The sequence below is a fragment of the Puccinia triticina genome, chromosome 17A, assembly GCF_026914185.1.
Source record: "Puccinia triticina chromosome 17A, complete sequence".
Taxonomy (NCBI): Eukaryota; Fungi; Basidiomycota; class Pucciniomycetes; order Pucciniales; family Pucciniaceae; genus Puccinia; species Puccinia triticina.
This window is the reverse complement of record NC_070574.1, coordinates 3,127,073-3,141,011: the sequence shown is the minus strand read 5'-3', so window position 1 is coordinate 3,141,011 and position 13,939 is coordinate 3,127,073. Positions and strand designations below refer to the sequence as shown.

Here is a 13,939-nt window from a genome sequence, read left to right as displayed (position 1 = left end):
CATCGCCGGCCAACGAAAGGGATGAACTGAGAAGTTATTAAATATTTCCATAAATAAAATATTTATTTATTTTATTTTATTTAATTTGTTTTCTGGCTGCTCTCCTTGACCAACTCCACCCAGAACCACCCACCCACCAAGGATGAGCTACCAGCACACCCCAGCCAGCATCGCAGGACAGCCCCACCTCATCAGACACCCCCCACTCCCGCCGAACAGACACCGCCCCGCAGAGTCACTCCACGCCTTCCTCGCCAGGATCGACTATCTCGCAACGGCACCAGACTCACCCGCCTATCCACCCACAAAACAGAACATCAGCCGCTGCCCAGAGATCGCCGCAGAGATCATCAAAACACTCTACAGCTTCGCATTCGAGCCAGAATGGGCCCCCCACTTCTTCCCCAGCACCGCCTTCAACACCCTCAGCCCATCAGCCCACACCCCTGTCGTCGGCCTGCCCGACATCACCCCCGACTTCAGCCTCACCGCACTCCAGGGGGAAGAGGCAATCGAATACGCCGAAAACAGGCGCGGAAAACCTTGCGGCCATGTCTTCCAAAAGGGAGAAGGCGTCTACCATTGCAGGTATAGTGCAACACACACACACACACGCACGCACAACGAAAATATTGACAAATCATCTAAATCACAGTGACTGCGGTATCGATCCAACGTGCGCCCTTTGTGCAAGATGCTTCCTGGCCTCCGATCACACCGGACATGATGTCACCTACTCCATCCATGCCAATGGATGTGGATGTTGCGATTGCGGGGACGAGGAGGCGTGGAAGACGGATATCAGATGCAAGTACCACTGTCTATCCACCGATCAGCCCGCCGCAAACCATCAAACACCACCACCCAAGACGACCAGCAGCTCAACACCACCCGAACCACTCCCGAGCCCATGCAAGGAACTCATCCAAGAGATCGTAGCCATCGCACTCGACTTCCTGCTCATCACAGTCGATCGGAGCCCAGAAGACATGCGCCCACCTGCAAACATCGATGCCATCTACCACGAACTCAGCCGCCTGGAAGAGAACGCCTATCTCGGACGGCCCCGCAGCTCACCCTCCCTCCCAGACCACTCCATGGATATCGACCTCCCATTCTCCCACCATCCGACATCCTTCCAACTCCAGCACCAGGCTATCGCCAACTCCATGGAAGAAGCCGGCAAATCGTCTATCACCGGCGGGCTCCTATCAGCTTTCCTGGGCGGTGGCAGGCCGGCCGACAAGGGCAAAGGCAAGATCACCGACTCCACCCCCTCCAACTCGACCTTCGGCCCTTCATCAATCTACCCACAATCTACTACCGCTCATACCACCGCCCAAGGCTCGTCAAGAGCACCAGACACCAACCACTGGTCGACCTGGTCCCATTTCCCAACACCCATCAAACCCACCGATCACAACCTCCGCGGATCCGGCCCCTGGGGAGTAGTCCTATGGAACGACGAGAGGCACAGTTATGCCCAGGTGATCGACCAAGTCTCGAAAGCCACCGGGTGCTCTCGGGCAGAGGCTCTCCGAATCGCCAACACCATCGATACCAAGGTCATCTCACTCCCCTTTGTCTCCTTCTGACGTTCAACTCGCACTAAATCATCATCGTCCGTCTTCTTCAGGGTAGAGAAGTGATCCAAGTCTCGAGTGATCCTAGCGTCCTGATCCAGACTTCCAAGACGATCAGTCAGATCGATCTCACCGTCACCGTCAGGACGGCTCACGACCTATTCTGCGAACAGATCGCCGATCTGATCATCAATTTCCTCGTCGACTTGGCTTCCTGTCGGCTATACAACGTCGCCCCCGAAGATGAATCCTGGCTCAAATCGATGATCACCCGCAAGCTTCGTGAGCGACCAGCGTTGGGATACGAAGGCGGCGGTCGGAGTCGATTTGCCCGTTTATTACTCAATGACGTCAAGCTTTGGAAAGAGGCTCGCGACAAACTCAAGTCCTTGTACATCTCCTTGCTCGCCTTGGGCCAGTCCGTCAAACTCGAATTGGGCATCCTCTTCGCCTCAGTCTTCCCCCAACTCATCGAATACAACTTCCTCGTCGACCGAGAACCGGAACACAACATCCTCCTCTTCAGTCTCCAGATCGTCACCGTCCCCAGTGTGATCGTCATCCTGGTCAAAGAGCATGGATTCCTCAAGATGATCATCGACCTACTCTACTCTTTCTTTACCCATCAATTCTTACCTGCTGGAGTACCGGAGAACGAATACAAGCACATCGTTTATCCTCCAGACCATCAGATCACCGGGATCAATCCAGAAGGAATGGCTTTCCGTCACAAACGATACTACCATCTCTTCCACGAACTCAATCTGGTCCTGAGCTCTCCCGGCGTTCAAAAAGCGATCTGCGAGGATGTCGAACATCTCAAGACACTCATCAACTTCTTGTCTCTGTTTACGAACATGAACCCCAACAGACGAGCGGTGCATCTACACGTTGAATTCGAATCGGATGCCTGGGTGACGGCCTTCAACCTGACGATCCAGTTGGCTAAACTGTGCAAGTTCTTTGGGGAGTGTTACTCCAAGGCGAACCCGGAAGAGTTCGTGGTAGCCGTGCGGACATTGGTGCCCAGTCTGATCGACCCCGACCAGGCGTACCACAACGTCAACTTTGGCTCCTGCGAAGCGGTCGATGGCTCGGCCGTCGATTCTGGTGTCTGCTATCGCTGCATCGACTTCAGGACCGATCGGGAGCTGATCAGCTTCCACCACCCCTTGAACTGGCTCTTCGCCGAAATCATGCGCAGCGTCCATCTCATCAACTTCGAACAGGTCCACCATCTTGGCGTCTATGGTGTCGGCGATCTCTTGATCCCGGAAAACGCTCTACCCGCAGAAGCAGATGTTGCACCATTAGCTCTATCAGAAAATGTGATTTGCGGTTAGTCATTCTTCTGCATCCTGTTCACAAGTGGTATACTCATGGATATGTTGTTTTTTTCCCCCTGAGGTTAGTTGCATCGCTGCTGGCCCAGGTCCGCGCGGGTTTATGGGTCCGAAATGGGTTTGGTGTTCGTGCACAACAACTGCATTATCGGGAGTACAGCCTCAGAGAAACGACGTTTGATCAGGACATCTTCCACTTGCAAGTCTTACTTGCAGCCAAAGATCCAAGCCATGTGCTTGTGGCGATTGTCGATCGGTTTGCGATGAGACAATGGTGCAACGGGGAGTTTCTCTCAGATCGCGTGTACGAGCCGAGTCAAATGATCGCGATGCTCGAAGAGTTGTTGCATCTCTTAATCATCTTACTCTCCGAGCCCTCTGGGATCAGTGGATCGAGTCGAGATGAAAACTTAAAACGAGAGATCATCCAAGTCCTCTGTCTCGGTCCGATGTCATACTCGGACACCATCAAACGAATCCCAGACCGATACATCCAAGACTCGTCCTTCGATAGGGCATTAGCTAAACTGGCCGACTTCAAACCACCAGTGGGCTCGAGTGACGTCGGGATGTATTCGTTGAAGCCTGAGTTTTTGGAAGAAGTCGACCCATACTATTGCAGATTTGGCCGTAATCAACGCGAAGAATCTGAGCGGATCGTCGTGGAGCATTTGAAAAAAACTACTGGCGAAGCAGATCCAGTGCTGGTACCTAAGTGTCTTAAGATCAACTCGGGGCCGTTTGCCTGTATCAGCCATACCTATCATTCCGAAGTCTTGCTTCAAATAATCTTTTACTCATTGGCCAGGGTGAACCCGACGATGAAAGGATACTCCGAATATCTGGCCGATGAGGCGATCCACCTGGTGATGATGGGCTTAGTCGAGCAGCCGGATGTGTTTGCCAAGATGGCGATCGAAAAGAAGCTGCCGCTGAAGGGCGCCAATCCGCACACAATGACGCTGAAGATGATGTTGGAGGCGGTGGATGCTGAGCCGGCGATGAAGAGCGTCCAGAAAAAGGTGAACTGGTGCCTCGACCGGATGGCGTCGATCTTCGGCTTGCAGAGGACCGACGGCAAGTCCGCCGAGTCTGCCACCAATGCCGAGCAGATCGCCATCCAAGCCGACGAGCAGAAGAAGGAGGCCGCCAAGGCCCGTCAGAACGCGATCATGAACCAATTTGCCGCCGCCCAGCAGGCGTTCCTCCTCCAACATGATCTCGATGATGATGAAGATGATGAAGAGGACGATAGCGATGGTCAAACGTCGACGAGCAAGATGGCCCTCGATCCGGAGATCGAGAAAACCTACGGAAATTGCATCGTATGTCAAGAAGATTTGACCAAGGCCCGTTGCTTCGGGGCACTCGGTCTCGTCCAGCGTAGCCGGATGGTCAGGCTTACCCCAGTCCATCTCGAACCGGAACAAGCGGGTCTATGGTTCGAAGAGGCATTGCTGACTCCTGAAAGTCTTGATATCGATGGAAGGAAGCGCTCGCCAGCGGGCGTCGCAAGCAGACAGCCTGTCAACATATCCGACACCAAAATTGGAGCCGATGGCAGTCTCGAACCGGTGGCGTGGGTGCCGCGAGGATTCCCGAATGGGGCTGGCAATCGGTCCGGCCTGTTTGCCTCGGTCTGTGGCCATCTCATGCACTTCGCCTGTTTCCAGACCTACTACAAGTCCATCGAGCTCCGTCATGGAACCCAAGTGACTCGGAACCACCCCGAGAGCATCGACCGATGCGAGTATCTCTGCCCGCTGTGCAAGTCTATCGGCAATATCTTCCTGCCCTCCGTCGACTCCAGCACGCCGCTCGTCAAGCCACAGAATTCTCCTCCCGCCCCGACCGATCTGGTCGATTGGATCACCTCGGTAGACGCGATCGAGAGCAAGATGAAAGAGGAAACGGGCGCAGACAATTACAGCCAACTGTTCTCGTTGAATGAGTATGGGGCCATCAAGTCCTGGATGGTCCATCTCAAACTCGACCCTCATCCGCGCCGCTCTTCGCCACAGACGATAATGACGAGCAGCAGCAGGCTAGGGAACGACGAGCAGGCGATGCTGGAGCGATTTCTGACGGTGACCGCGGCGCTGAACCGGGAGTTACCGGACCCGTCAGAGGCGCTGGGGCCGGACACGTCGGACGGGCTGGGCCAGGCGACGCTGACGCGGGACCTGATCGGCTACACGATCTCGTGCACGGAGATCGCCGCCCGAGGCCTGGCTCAGCCGGGCGGCGTGGCCAGCTCGATCTCGGAAACCCAGCACCAGCTGATCAGCAGCCTTCTTGCCGTGCTCGGCTGGCTCCTCGAGGCTGAGAGCGGCCAGCCTTCGATCGAGAAATATGCCACCGGCCTCTTGATCCGCCAGCTCACCCCCGCCAACATCCTGGCCCGTCCGGCTCATCTCGCCGGCCACCTCCCCCGTCGACCGTTGCTGTTCTCCGAGCCGTTGTCGCTGCTGGTCCACTGTGCGATCGCCGCGCCGGACAAACTGGGCCTGGTCATCCCGCTCTGCTACCAGCTCGAACTGCTCAGAGTGATGATCGGACTGTGCTTCGTCTCGAAGAAGTTTCCGTACAAATGGTGGACATCCGAGCCCGTCAAGACGGACCGGACGAAGCCCGACCGGAAGCGCGAGGGCGGCGCGCTGGGCCTGCTGCTCGCCAAAGTGGTCGACGTCTGTGGCGCCGAGGGCTCGGCGTTGGTCTCCGCTGACGACTGGGAGCTCGAGCGGATCGTCCGGCTCTACACCCTGCCCTTCCTCCGTCGGGCCTGGATCCTCCTGAACGTGGTCTCCAAGCAAGCCCCGCTCAACGGGCGTGCCGGGACAACAGCGGCAGAGGAGCAGGAGGACGAGCATGTGCGGCTGAAGCGGGCGATGCAGATCCCGAGTTTCTTGGACTTGCGCGGCGACGAGCCGGACGACCCTGCGACAGGCAAGAAAACAAACACGCAGATCTACCGACTGATGATCGTGGGCTGGCTAGGCGAGCTGACGGAGTATGTGCGGGCGCACTACGGCTTACGAGGCGGTGCCGGTGGCGGTGTCGCTGGGGGGGTCGAGGGGGTGGTGGGACTAGTGGAAGACTTCCGGCTGCGCGACGGCTTCTTCACCCTCGAACATCCCGTCATCTACGAGCTCCTGGGTCTCCCCACCAAGTTCGACAAGCTCCTCAGTCGCGCCGCCGCCAAGAAATGCGCCAACTGTAACGCCGTGCCCAACGACCCTGGCATCTGTCTCCTCTGCGGAGCTACGGTCTGTGTGCAGGCTTTCTGTTGCACGAATCGGAACTTGGACGAGGAGCCTGAACACGGCGAGTGTAATGTGCACATGTGGAAGTAAGCCCCCCCCCCATCTCTCTCTCTCTTCCTTGTTCTGCTGTCGTTGGCTTTAGTGTTGATGGGTTTTTCTGGGCGGGGCGGCTGGGTGGACAGTTGTGGCGGGTCAGTAGGCGTGTACCTGTTGATCAAGAAATGCTCGACCCTGTTCTTGGCGGCGGAGAACGGGGCGTTCTCGATGGCGCCGTATCTGGACGAGCACGGGGAACACGACGTGGGCATGAAGTCCGTCTCCTCCCCTTCTGCCCCTCCCCCCACCAGCGCTGATCCGTCCTTGACGGGTTTTCTTTTTGCAGGAGGGGAAGGCCCCAGTTCTTGCACCAGGCTAGGTGGGACGAGATCCGTCGGGTGTGGCTTACCCATAACGTGCCCACTTTCGTCGCCAGACGGCAGGAGGCGAGCACCGATGTCGGCGGCTGGCCGACTTTTTGATCCCCCCCCCCACATATATATATACACCCACCGGCGGTCTTTTTTCGGCCTGGTTACGCGGTCTTGTTTCCGAGCCTTCTTTGTTCTTCTCTGGACGCGGTGGGCGTCTGGATGGTCATCCATCCTTTCATGTGGCCTGCCTTCCACTCCCGTCTTCCATCTCTTTTAATTTATGTATGAACACAACACCACCAACAACGTACACACTTAAACCGTCAAGACATCTTGGCAATGTGTGTGCACTGCTGGTTTTTTCAAGCTTGATCAGATGCATGTGTACACCATTCTTGTGCGTGTGCGCCGGGTCGTCATTTGTTTTTAGCCTATGTTGAAGGCTCATGAGCTGCCTAACTTATTAAGTCCCTCCTCGGGAGAGGGAGGATCCCTGCGGGATGGTGTCCCCCCTCAAATGGAGGGACTTTGTTCAGTTAGATGAGCCTTGGTCATCTGGTGGAAATTAGGCTCCAATCAATGGTTCCGGTGTTTCGGAATTGATGGATTGAAATGTCCCGCCGGATCCCAAGTTGGTGAATATGCAGTATCTATCCGCTCAATGCGGTTTATGCAATATGAATTTTCATATCCACCAACCCTCATCCAAGGAGAGGACTGCTGGCCCCACCCAACTCAACATACACTTGGATATCGTCGCAATGTCATCACTCAAGACAGGGAAGCAAAAATGTTCCAAGGAAGAAGGCGGAAGCAAGGCCTCTCAGAAGAACGCAGCCAACGACCAGATACTGAATCAGAGCGAAAGCCAGACCAAGCCAGACAAGAAGAAGAAAAAGAGGAAGAAAGACGACAATGAACGAGAGATAGACGAGACTGCGGCCACGGATTCGAAGACTCAAGCACCATCCCAAGCTGATCAAGGCGGCAAGAAGAAGAAGCGGAAAAAACAGACAGATAGCAGCAATCCATCGAATCCTGGAGAAACACCGGTTGCAAAAGATGCCGTTCCAGAAACAATACCCACGGCGGACGTGGACATGGTTGATGCGGTCAAGGCGAATGGCGGTGATAATGACGGCTCGGATAAGAAAAAGAAAAAGAAGGATAAGAAGAAGAAGCAGAAGGCGCAGAATAGTCTCGACCCAATTGCCGGAGAATCCGTTCAAAACAACGTCCCGGCCTCAACAGCTCCTAATGGCGACTCCTCTTCCACCTCGAAACCGACGAATTCCGCGTCAGATGACAAGATTACTGAACCATGTGCATCAATCTCGACCAAAGATGTTGAAAACACCAAAAAAACAAAGAAGAATAAGAAAGAGAAGAAAGGTCAGACACATGCCCTCCCATTTCTTCTACATCCTAGCAGGAATACTAGTAGGTTCGCAATAGCCGTATTCTGATTGAGAAAATACTCCTTCTTGGCAGACAAAAAACCTTCCGATCAATCTTTGCCAGTTGTCCAAACAACACACCCAAATCCAGCTTCAAAATCTATTGACCCGGCAGAAATCGAGCAATTTATTTCTTCGAATAAGCTCACGTATGAGCCCCCCGAGATTGTCACCGAACTTCCGCCGGTGCTGAAGTTTGAAGATGTTGTGGTACACGATTCATTACGAAAGGCCTTCTCCTCATTCCAGAAACCCAGCCCTATCCAATCTGCAGTATGGCCTGTGCTGATGGCCGGACGGGATGTGGTGGGGATCGCCGAGACGGGGTGAGTGCCAATGTTGAGTGTATATCTGAGCACGAATCTGATGAGTTTCCTTGGACGTCCAGGTCTGGGAAGACTCTCGCCTTCGGTGTGCCAGCGCTCCAGCACATCTTGAATGGCGACAAAAAGAGCAAGGCCATCAACGTGCTCGTCATCGCCCCGACCCGGGAACTGGCCATGCAGACCGAAACAACGCTTTCTGACCTCGGAAAGCTCGTCTCTCCCCCCATCAAAAGTCTGTGTGTCTACGGCGGAGTGGATAAAAATATCCAACGAAAAGCGCTCGCCGGTTCCGCCGTCCGAGTCGTCGCTGGTACGCCCGGTCGGCTGCTCGATCTGGCAAATGAGGGCCATCTGAAACTCGATCAAGTCAGCTGGCTCATATTAGACGAGGCAGATAGAATGCTCGACAAGGTGCAGTTGCCCTCCCAATCGCAATCCTTTTCCAAGAACAGGCTCTCTGACTTTTTTTCTTGCTCTAGGGGTTTGAAAACGATATCCGAGCGATCATCAACCTCTGCCGTCCCTCTCGCTCGGGAGATTCAGATGGTCGATTGACGACGATGTTTTCCGCTACTTGGCCCACAAGTGTCCGGAGGTTGGCGGCAGACTTCATGCACGAGCCTGTGCGAATACTCGTTGGCGCAGACGAGCTGACCGCCTCATGTAGTGTCGAGCAGACCGTCGAAGTCTTGGAAGAAACGCGGGGGAAAGAGTGGAAGCTTCTGAGCACACTCCAGCAATTGGGCAAAGACAGTCTGTATAATAAGTCAAAAGATAAGGTTATCGTCTTTGCACTGTATAAGAAGGAGGCATCAAGACTCCATGAGTTCCTTCTTCGGAAAGGCTATCAAGCTTGTTGCATCGAGGGCAACATGTCTCAAGATAAACGCACGAAATCGTTGGACGATTTCATGACTGGCAAATCAACAATTCTTGTCGCTACAGGTGCGCTTGAACACTCTCCCCATTAGCCACATCTTTTGTTTGCGATTGACTCTGTCCCTTTTTTGGGCCGCCCGAAAACAGATGTTGCGGCGCGAGGCTTAGACATTCCCAAGGTGGAGGTAAGTCTCAGCCACTTCTACTGTCCGTGATCTTGTGCGAGAACCAACCAGAGCGAAAAGAGATATTGAAGGATATGGTGCTCGTTGATCTAGTTCGTCATCAATGTGACTTTCCCGCTGACGATTGAAGATTACATTCACCGGATCGGTCGAACTGGTCGGGCTGGACGAACAGGGAAGAGCATCACATTTTTCACAGATGAAGACAAGTCGCATGCCGGCGAGTTGATGAGAGTTCTGAAGGACGCTGGCCAAGTTAGCTCTTTGCCTCTTCCCATCAAGCTCTTCTTTGCTGTGCTCTCAGCGAGCTTAACTCACCCCACCCTTGCATTTCAGGTCGTACCTGAAGCCCTCAAGCAATGGGGCGGACAGATCAAGAAGAAAACAGTACGTTGACGTCTCCCAGCTTTCTTCCTTCCCAACCTGCTCATCGTGCTACGCTCTCTTTCTCTCTAGCACGCTGCTTACGGCGATCATTGGAAAGAAGTGGACACGACTATCAAAGGTAGATGCACTTCTTCTTTCTCCCACAAAACAGTGTCGAGAATCTCATGTTGACAGCTGTTTTCCCGCTTCTACTCTCTACTCTTACCCGATATAATAAAACACTCCAGCCAAGAAGATCACGTTTGATTAACGGACGCACGAAGAACGTTGGCTCGAGATTTTACCCGGTGCCCTCTTAGCATGTAGTCCTTACTGTTGACAACTTATTCTCTTTCTGTAATGAGCCAATTCGGTCCATGCATTCCCATCCTGCCACTCGTTCTTTTTTCTCGACTCCGCATCCATGGAATATATGATGCGTTTCTCCCACATATTTTCCAAGGCTTTTAGTCAATAAGACCGAATCCCTGCATGCATATTTAAGCGTCATCCTCGCAATGATTTTGACTCTGAGGTCAGGGCTTCGCTCGTCCGTTTTTGTCACTTCTGTACTAATACCTATACCAAGTGAAATTGCAAGGGGGAAATCACAATCTTCGAGAGATCGACCAGGGATGAACAGGCTTACATTGAATTTAACCATTTTTATTGGATTACATGTTTCTGCTGGACAATTGACTTCGGGGTTATGTTCGTTCTATTCTCCAAGCTGTTGCGCCCGCAGCACATAAATATGTGTACCAACGCTGAAGAAGCTTTTCCTCCGATATGTATCTATCTGTACAAGCCAGTATTCCACATATTTGGGTCACTGCCATCCGGAAGTAAATTGATGGCTAGAAAAGGACAGTAAATTATGTTGCTAGTGATTGTTTCATGGACCTTTATATGTTAATCATGAAACAAGTCACAACGGAATCCGTAAGCTCATGGTCAAGAGTTGCATTGCCACTCCAGTTTTTCCAAGTGCGGTCGGTAGCAGTCGGTTGTACATGAATACACGAGTGATGAGTTCCTGACACATGTACCAAAGAATGAATTGTGCTGGCTGAAGTCTTGTTTCAACTCTAGTAATGGGTCCCCCTTCGCTTGGCTACGGACCCTTCGGCAGAAACAATGAGAGCACCACTCGCATTTGCTGTATTGAATGCTCGTCACCGATCTTTTAATGACATTGGCAATACTCGAGAGTGTCAGCGGCTCGTGCACTGACCAAGCTAGCATCTCTACGCCTCCGACCGACCTCCATAGCCTCAACAATCATCAGTACAGAGCCCATAAAGTCAGGAGCTTGAGCAATATTGATGGCGAATGAGCCATCAATCTTCGAAAATGAAACACCATTCTCCTACAATCGCACTACTCATTCGACTCGGCATCCTAGCGGTTGGAATCTCACTCACATTGCAAGCTTTCGCATCACCGAGCAAGCCATCATCGTTTGTCGCAGGGGCTACCCGTCCTCTAAAAATAACATGTCTTACTATCGGCTCCAGAGGAGATGTGCAACCTTTCATTGCGCTGGGTATCGGACTTCAACAAGATGGACACCAAGTCACCATTGCAACACATCTAGAGTTTCGAGAAATGGTTGAGGATTCAGGCATTGCATTCAAGAACATAGGTGGAAACCCTCAAGAGCTCATCAAGCACTGCGTGGAGTACGGTGCGTCAAACGTTCAGCGTAATTTCCTGAAGAGTCGCGAAAGCTAAGGCCACCGTTTGCGGTCTTCAACTAGGTTTTTTCTCTCCGGAATTCTACATCGAAGGTTATACCAAGGTAAAGTCCACTCCATAGTTTTCCTAACCCTTTTGCATGACGATTACAATGGTCATGTGCTGTCGGGGGATATGGTCTAATGTGCTGAATACTTCTTTCTTCTTCAGTTTCGGGAATGGATTGATGAGTTGATGATCACCGTGCCAGAAGCTTGTAAAGGGACAGATGTCCTGATCGAAAGCCCTACCGCCATGATGGGCATCCACGTCGCTGAGAGTATGAAGATCCCATACTTCAGAGCCTTCACAATGCCGTGGACCCCGACGAGAGAGTATCCGCATCCCTTCGCCGTTACTTCTCAACAACTAGGGAAGTATTATAATCGGATGTCGTGAGTCGCCATCACTTGTGTTGTCTTTCGAAGATTGGCATTCTGATTTTTCTTAATTCTAACGCGACCAAAGTTACAACATGTTCAACTATCTCATTTGGAAGGGAATTGAGTCGAAAGTGAACCGATGGAGGGAAGAAAAGTTGAAGCTTAAACCTACATCATTCGCAAAACTCCGGACAGCAAATATACCCTACTTGTATAACTTTAGCAAGCATATAGTTCCAAAACCTAGGGATTGGGGTGACAAGACGCATATCACCGGCTACTGGTTCGTCGATCAGCAGAAAAAACCGGATCAAAAGAAACTCGAAGATAGCATCTCTCCAGACCTCCGATCCTTCCTGAAAAAAGCCAAGGAGAACCACAAGAAAGTTGTTTATATTGGATTTGGATCAGTAAGTATCGTATCTATCTGTCCTCTCGCCGTATACAAACAGCTCAGATTCTGATGTACGAGGATAGGTCATATTTCCCGACGCTCAAGAGGTTCAACGCAAACTTGAGAGGGCGGTCAGGAAGGCAGGAGTCTGGGCTGTCGTTTCCGGAGGTTGGGCTGACTTGAAACCACACGAAAAGGATGCCGAATTGCTGGACTCGTCTCGATCTCAAGATTCACCAATACATTACGTTGGAGCCGTCCCTCATGAATGGCTGTTTTCCCAAGTAGATGCTACTCTGACACATGGTGGAGCCGGTACTACTGCCGCTAGCTTGCGCGGTGGGTACTCTTTGACATTTGACCAATTTTTGGATAGCCTGAACACATATTGAGAAGGGTTATGGTCACATCATTTTTCCGCACAAAAAAACCAACAGCTGGAATACCGACATTGATCAAACCCTTTTTTGGTCAGTCTTCCTATAATCATGCACCCGGGTTCGGGCCATTTACTCATAAAATGCTTTATTTTATTTCCTTCAAACAATGCAGGAGATCAATTCTTCTGTAAGTATTATTCTATCAATTTCGGGATGCTTCCTGGTGTCTCATTGCACGTGGTTATTTACAGGGGCAAAGCTTGTGAAGAAAATGGGTGTCGGTGCCCATGTCAAAAGTTTCAAAGTCTCTGAGCTTGCAAAAGTATTCAGGACTGCGACTACCAACCCAGAACAAATCCGGAAAGCAAAAGCAATAGGAGAGGCCATCCGCAAGGCAAGTGGTTGCACATCGACTTAATCTATCAGGATCGAGTCCTATAAACTGACTTGGAAACATTTAAAAAATGTAGGAAAATGGTGTGAGGAGGGCGATTGGGAAGATTTATAAAGTAAGATTTTGCTATGCTCATATTCTATCTCATTCGGAATTCTGAAACCATCTTCATTTTCAGGATATGAATCACGCAAGAAGAATGATGATGCTTGGCTTGGCCAGAGACGAAGCTGCACCGATACCTAAATTTCCAAAGGAGAAAGTATACTTCTGGCTAAAACAATTCCTCCGAGAACAACGATCAAGCATTCATTACTTCCTGTTGTTCGCCGTTCGAGCGCTTCAATATTATTCCACTCAACAACAGAGCTTAGGGAGCACTCCGGATCCAAAATTATCCCCTCAAGCGGGAGTCACAAGGAACGTCACTATCTCGCAAGGAAATTACCCTCAAAAATCAAATCAAACAAAATTTGTAATCCATAGATTAAACTCCCCTCCCAACTCATGAAAAGTAGTTGTCGATATCATTTGTCTCTAACTTACCAAACAGGCAATCACCTATACCTACAAGTCTTTGAAATAATGATTAATTTGCCCTTCAGAAATGAATGGTCGAGCCTTGCTTTGGTGGTCAACCCGCCCAGGTCGTGAAGCGATGCTGGGGTCTGTTTGAGCTGGGGTCGTTTGTGCAAATGTTCTTTCAGTTTTCCCAAATAACTTTTTAACAAAGGGTAGATCTTGTGTTTTGAATGATGTCATCGAGGTTGACAGATGAGAGTCCGTGGTCCGGGAGGGTCCGGGTGCGAATGTGCTTGAGTGTGTGAGATTTTCATTTG

General features: G+C 51.6%; 3 protein-coding genes across 3 annotated transcripts; all 3 read left to right on the top strand.

Moving 5' to 3' along the window:
* Positions 1–142: 142 nt before the first annotated feature.
* On the top strand, positions 143–6,707 carry PtA15_17A276 (uncharacterized protein; the record flags this gene model as incomplete). The annotated part of the gene is made up of 6 exons (XM_053164375.1): positions 143–588; positions 656–1,565; positions 1,637–2,921; positions 2,996–6,275; positions 6,372–6,500; positions 6,572–6,707. The coding sequence occupies 6 exons, from the start codon at positions 143–145 to the stop codon at positions 6,705–6,707; spliced, it is 6,186 nt and encodes a 2,061-aa protein (XP_053028349.1).
* Positions 6,708–7,389: 682 nt separating this feature from the next.
* PtA15_17A275 (uncharacterized protein) lies at positions 7,390–10,083 on the top strand (the record flags this gene model as incomplete). Its single annotated transcript, XM_053164374.1, has 11 exons — positions 7,390–7,476; positions 7,556–7,727; positions 7,818–7,991; positions 8,091–8,382; positions 8,445–8,793; positions 8,862–9,327; positions 9,409–9,446; positions 9,540–9,701; positions 9,783–9,833; positions 9,903–9,951; positions 10,061–10,083. The coding sequence occupies 11 exons, from the start codon at positions 7,390–7,392 to the stop codon at positions 10,081–10,083; spliced, it is 1,863 nt and encodes a 620-aa protein (XP_053028348.1).
* Positions 10,084–11,144: 1,061 nt separating this feature from the next.
* PtA15_17A274 (uncharacterized protein) lies at positions 11,145–13,611 on the top strand (the record flags this gene model as incomplete). Its single annotated transcript, XM_053164373.1, has 10 exons — positions 11,145–11,499; positions 11,573–11,613; positions 11,721–11,944; positions 12,018–12,342; positions 12,410–12,665; positions 12,764–12,796; positions 12,879–12,893; positions 12,958–13,100; positions 13,177–13,215; positions 13,279–13,611. The coding sequence occupies 10 exons, from the start codon at positions 11,145–11,147 to the stop codon at positions 13,609–13,611; spliced, it is 1,764 nt and encodes a 587-aa protein (XP_053028347.1).
* Between the last annotated feature and the right edge of the window lie 328 nt (positions 13,612–13,939).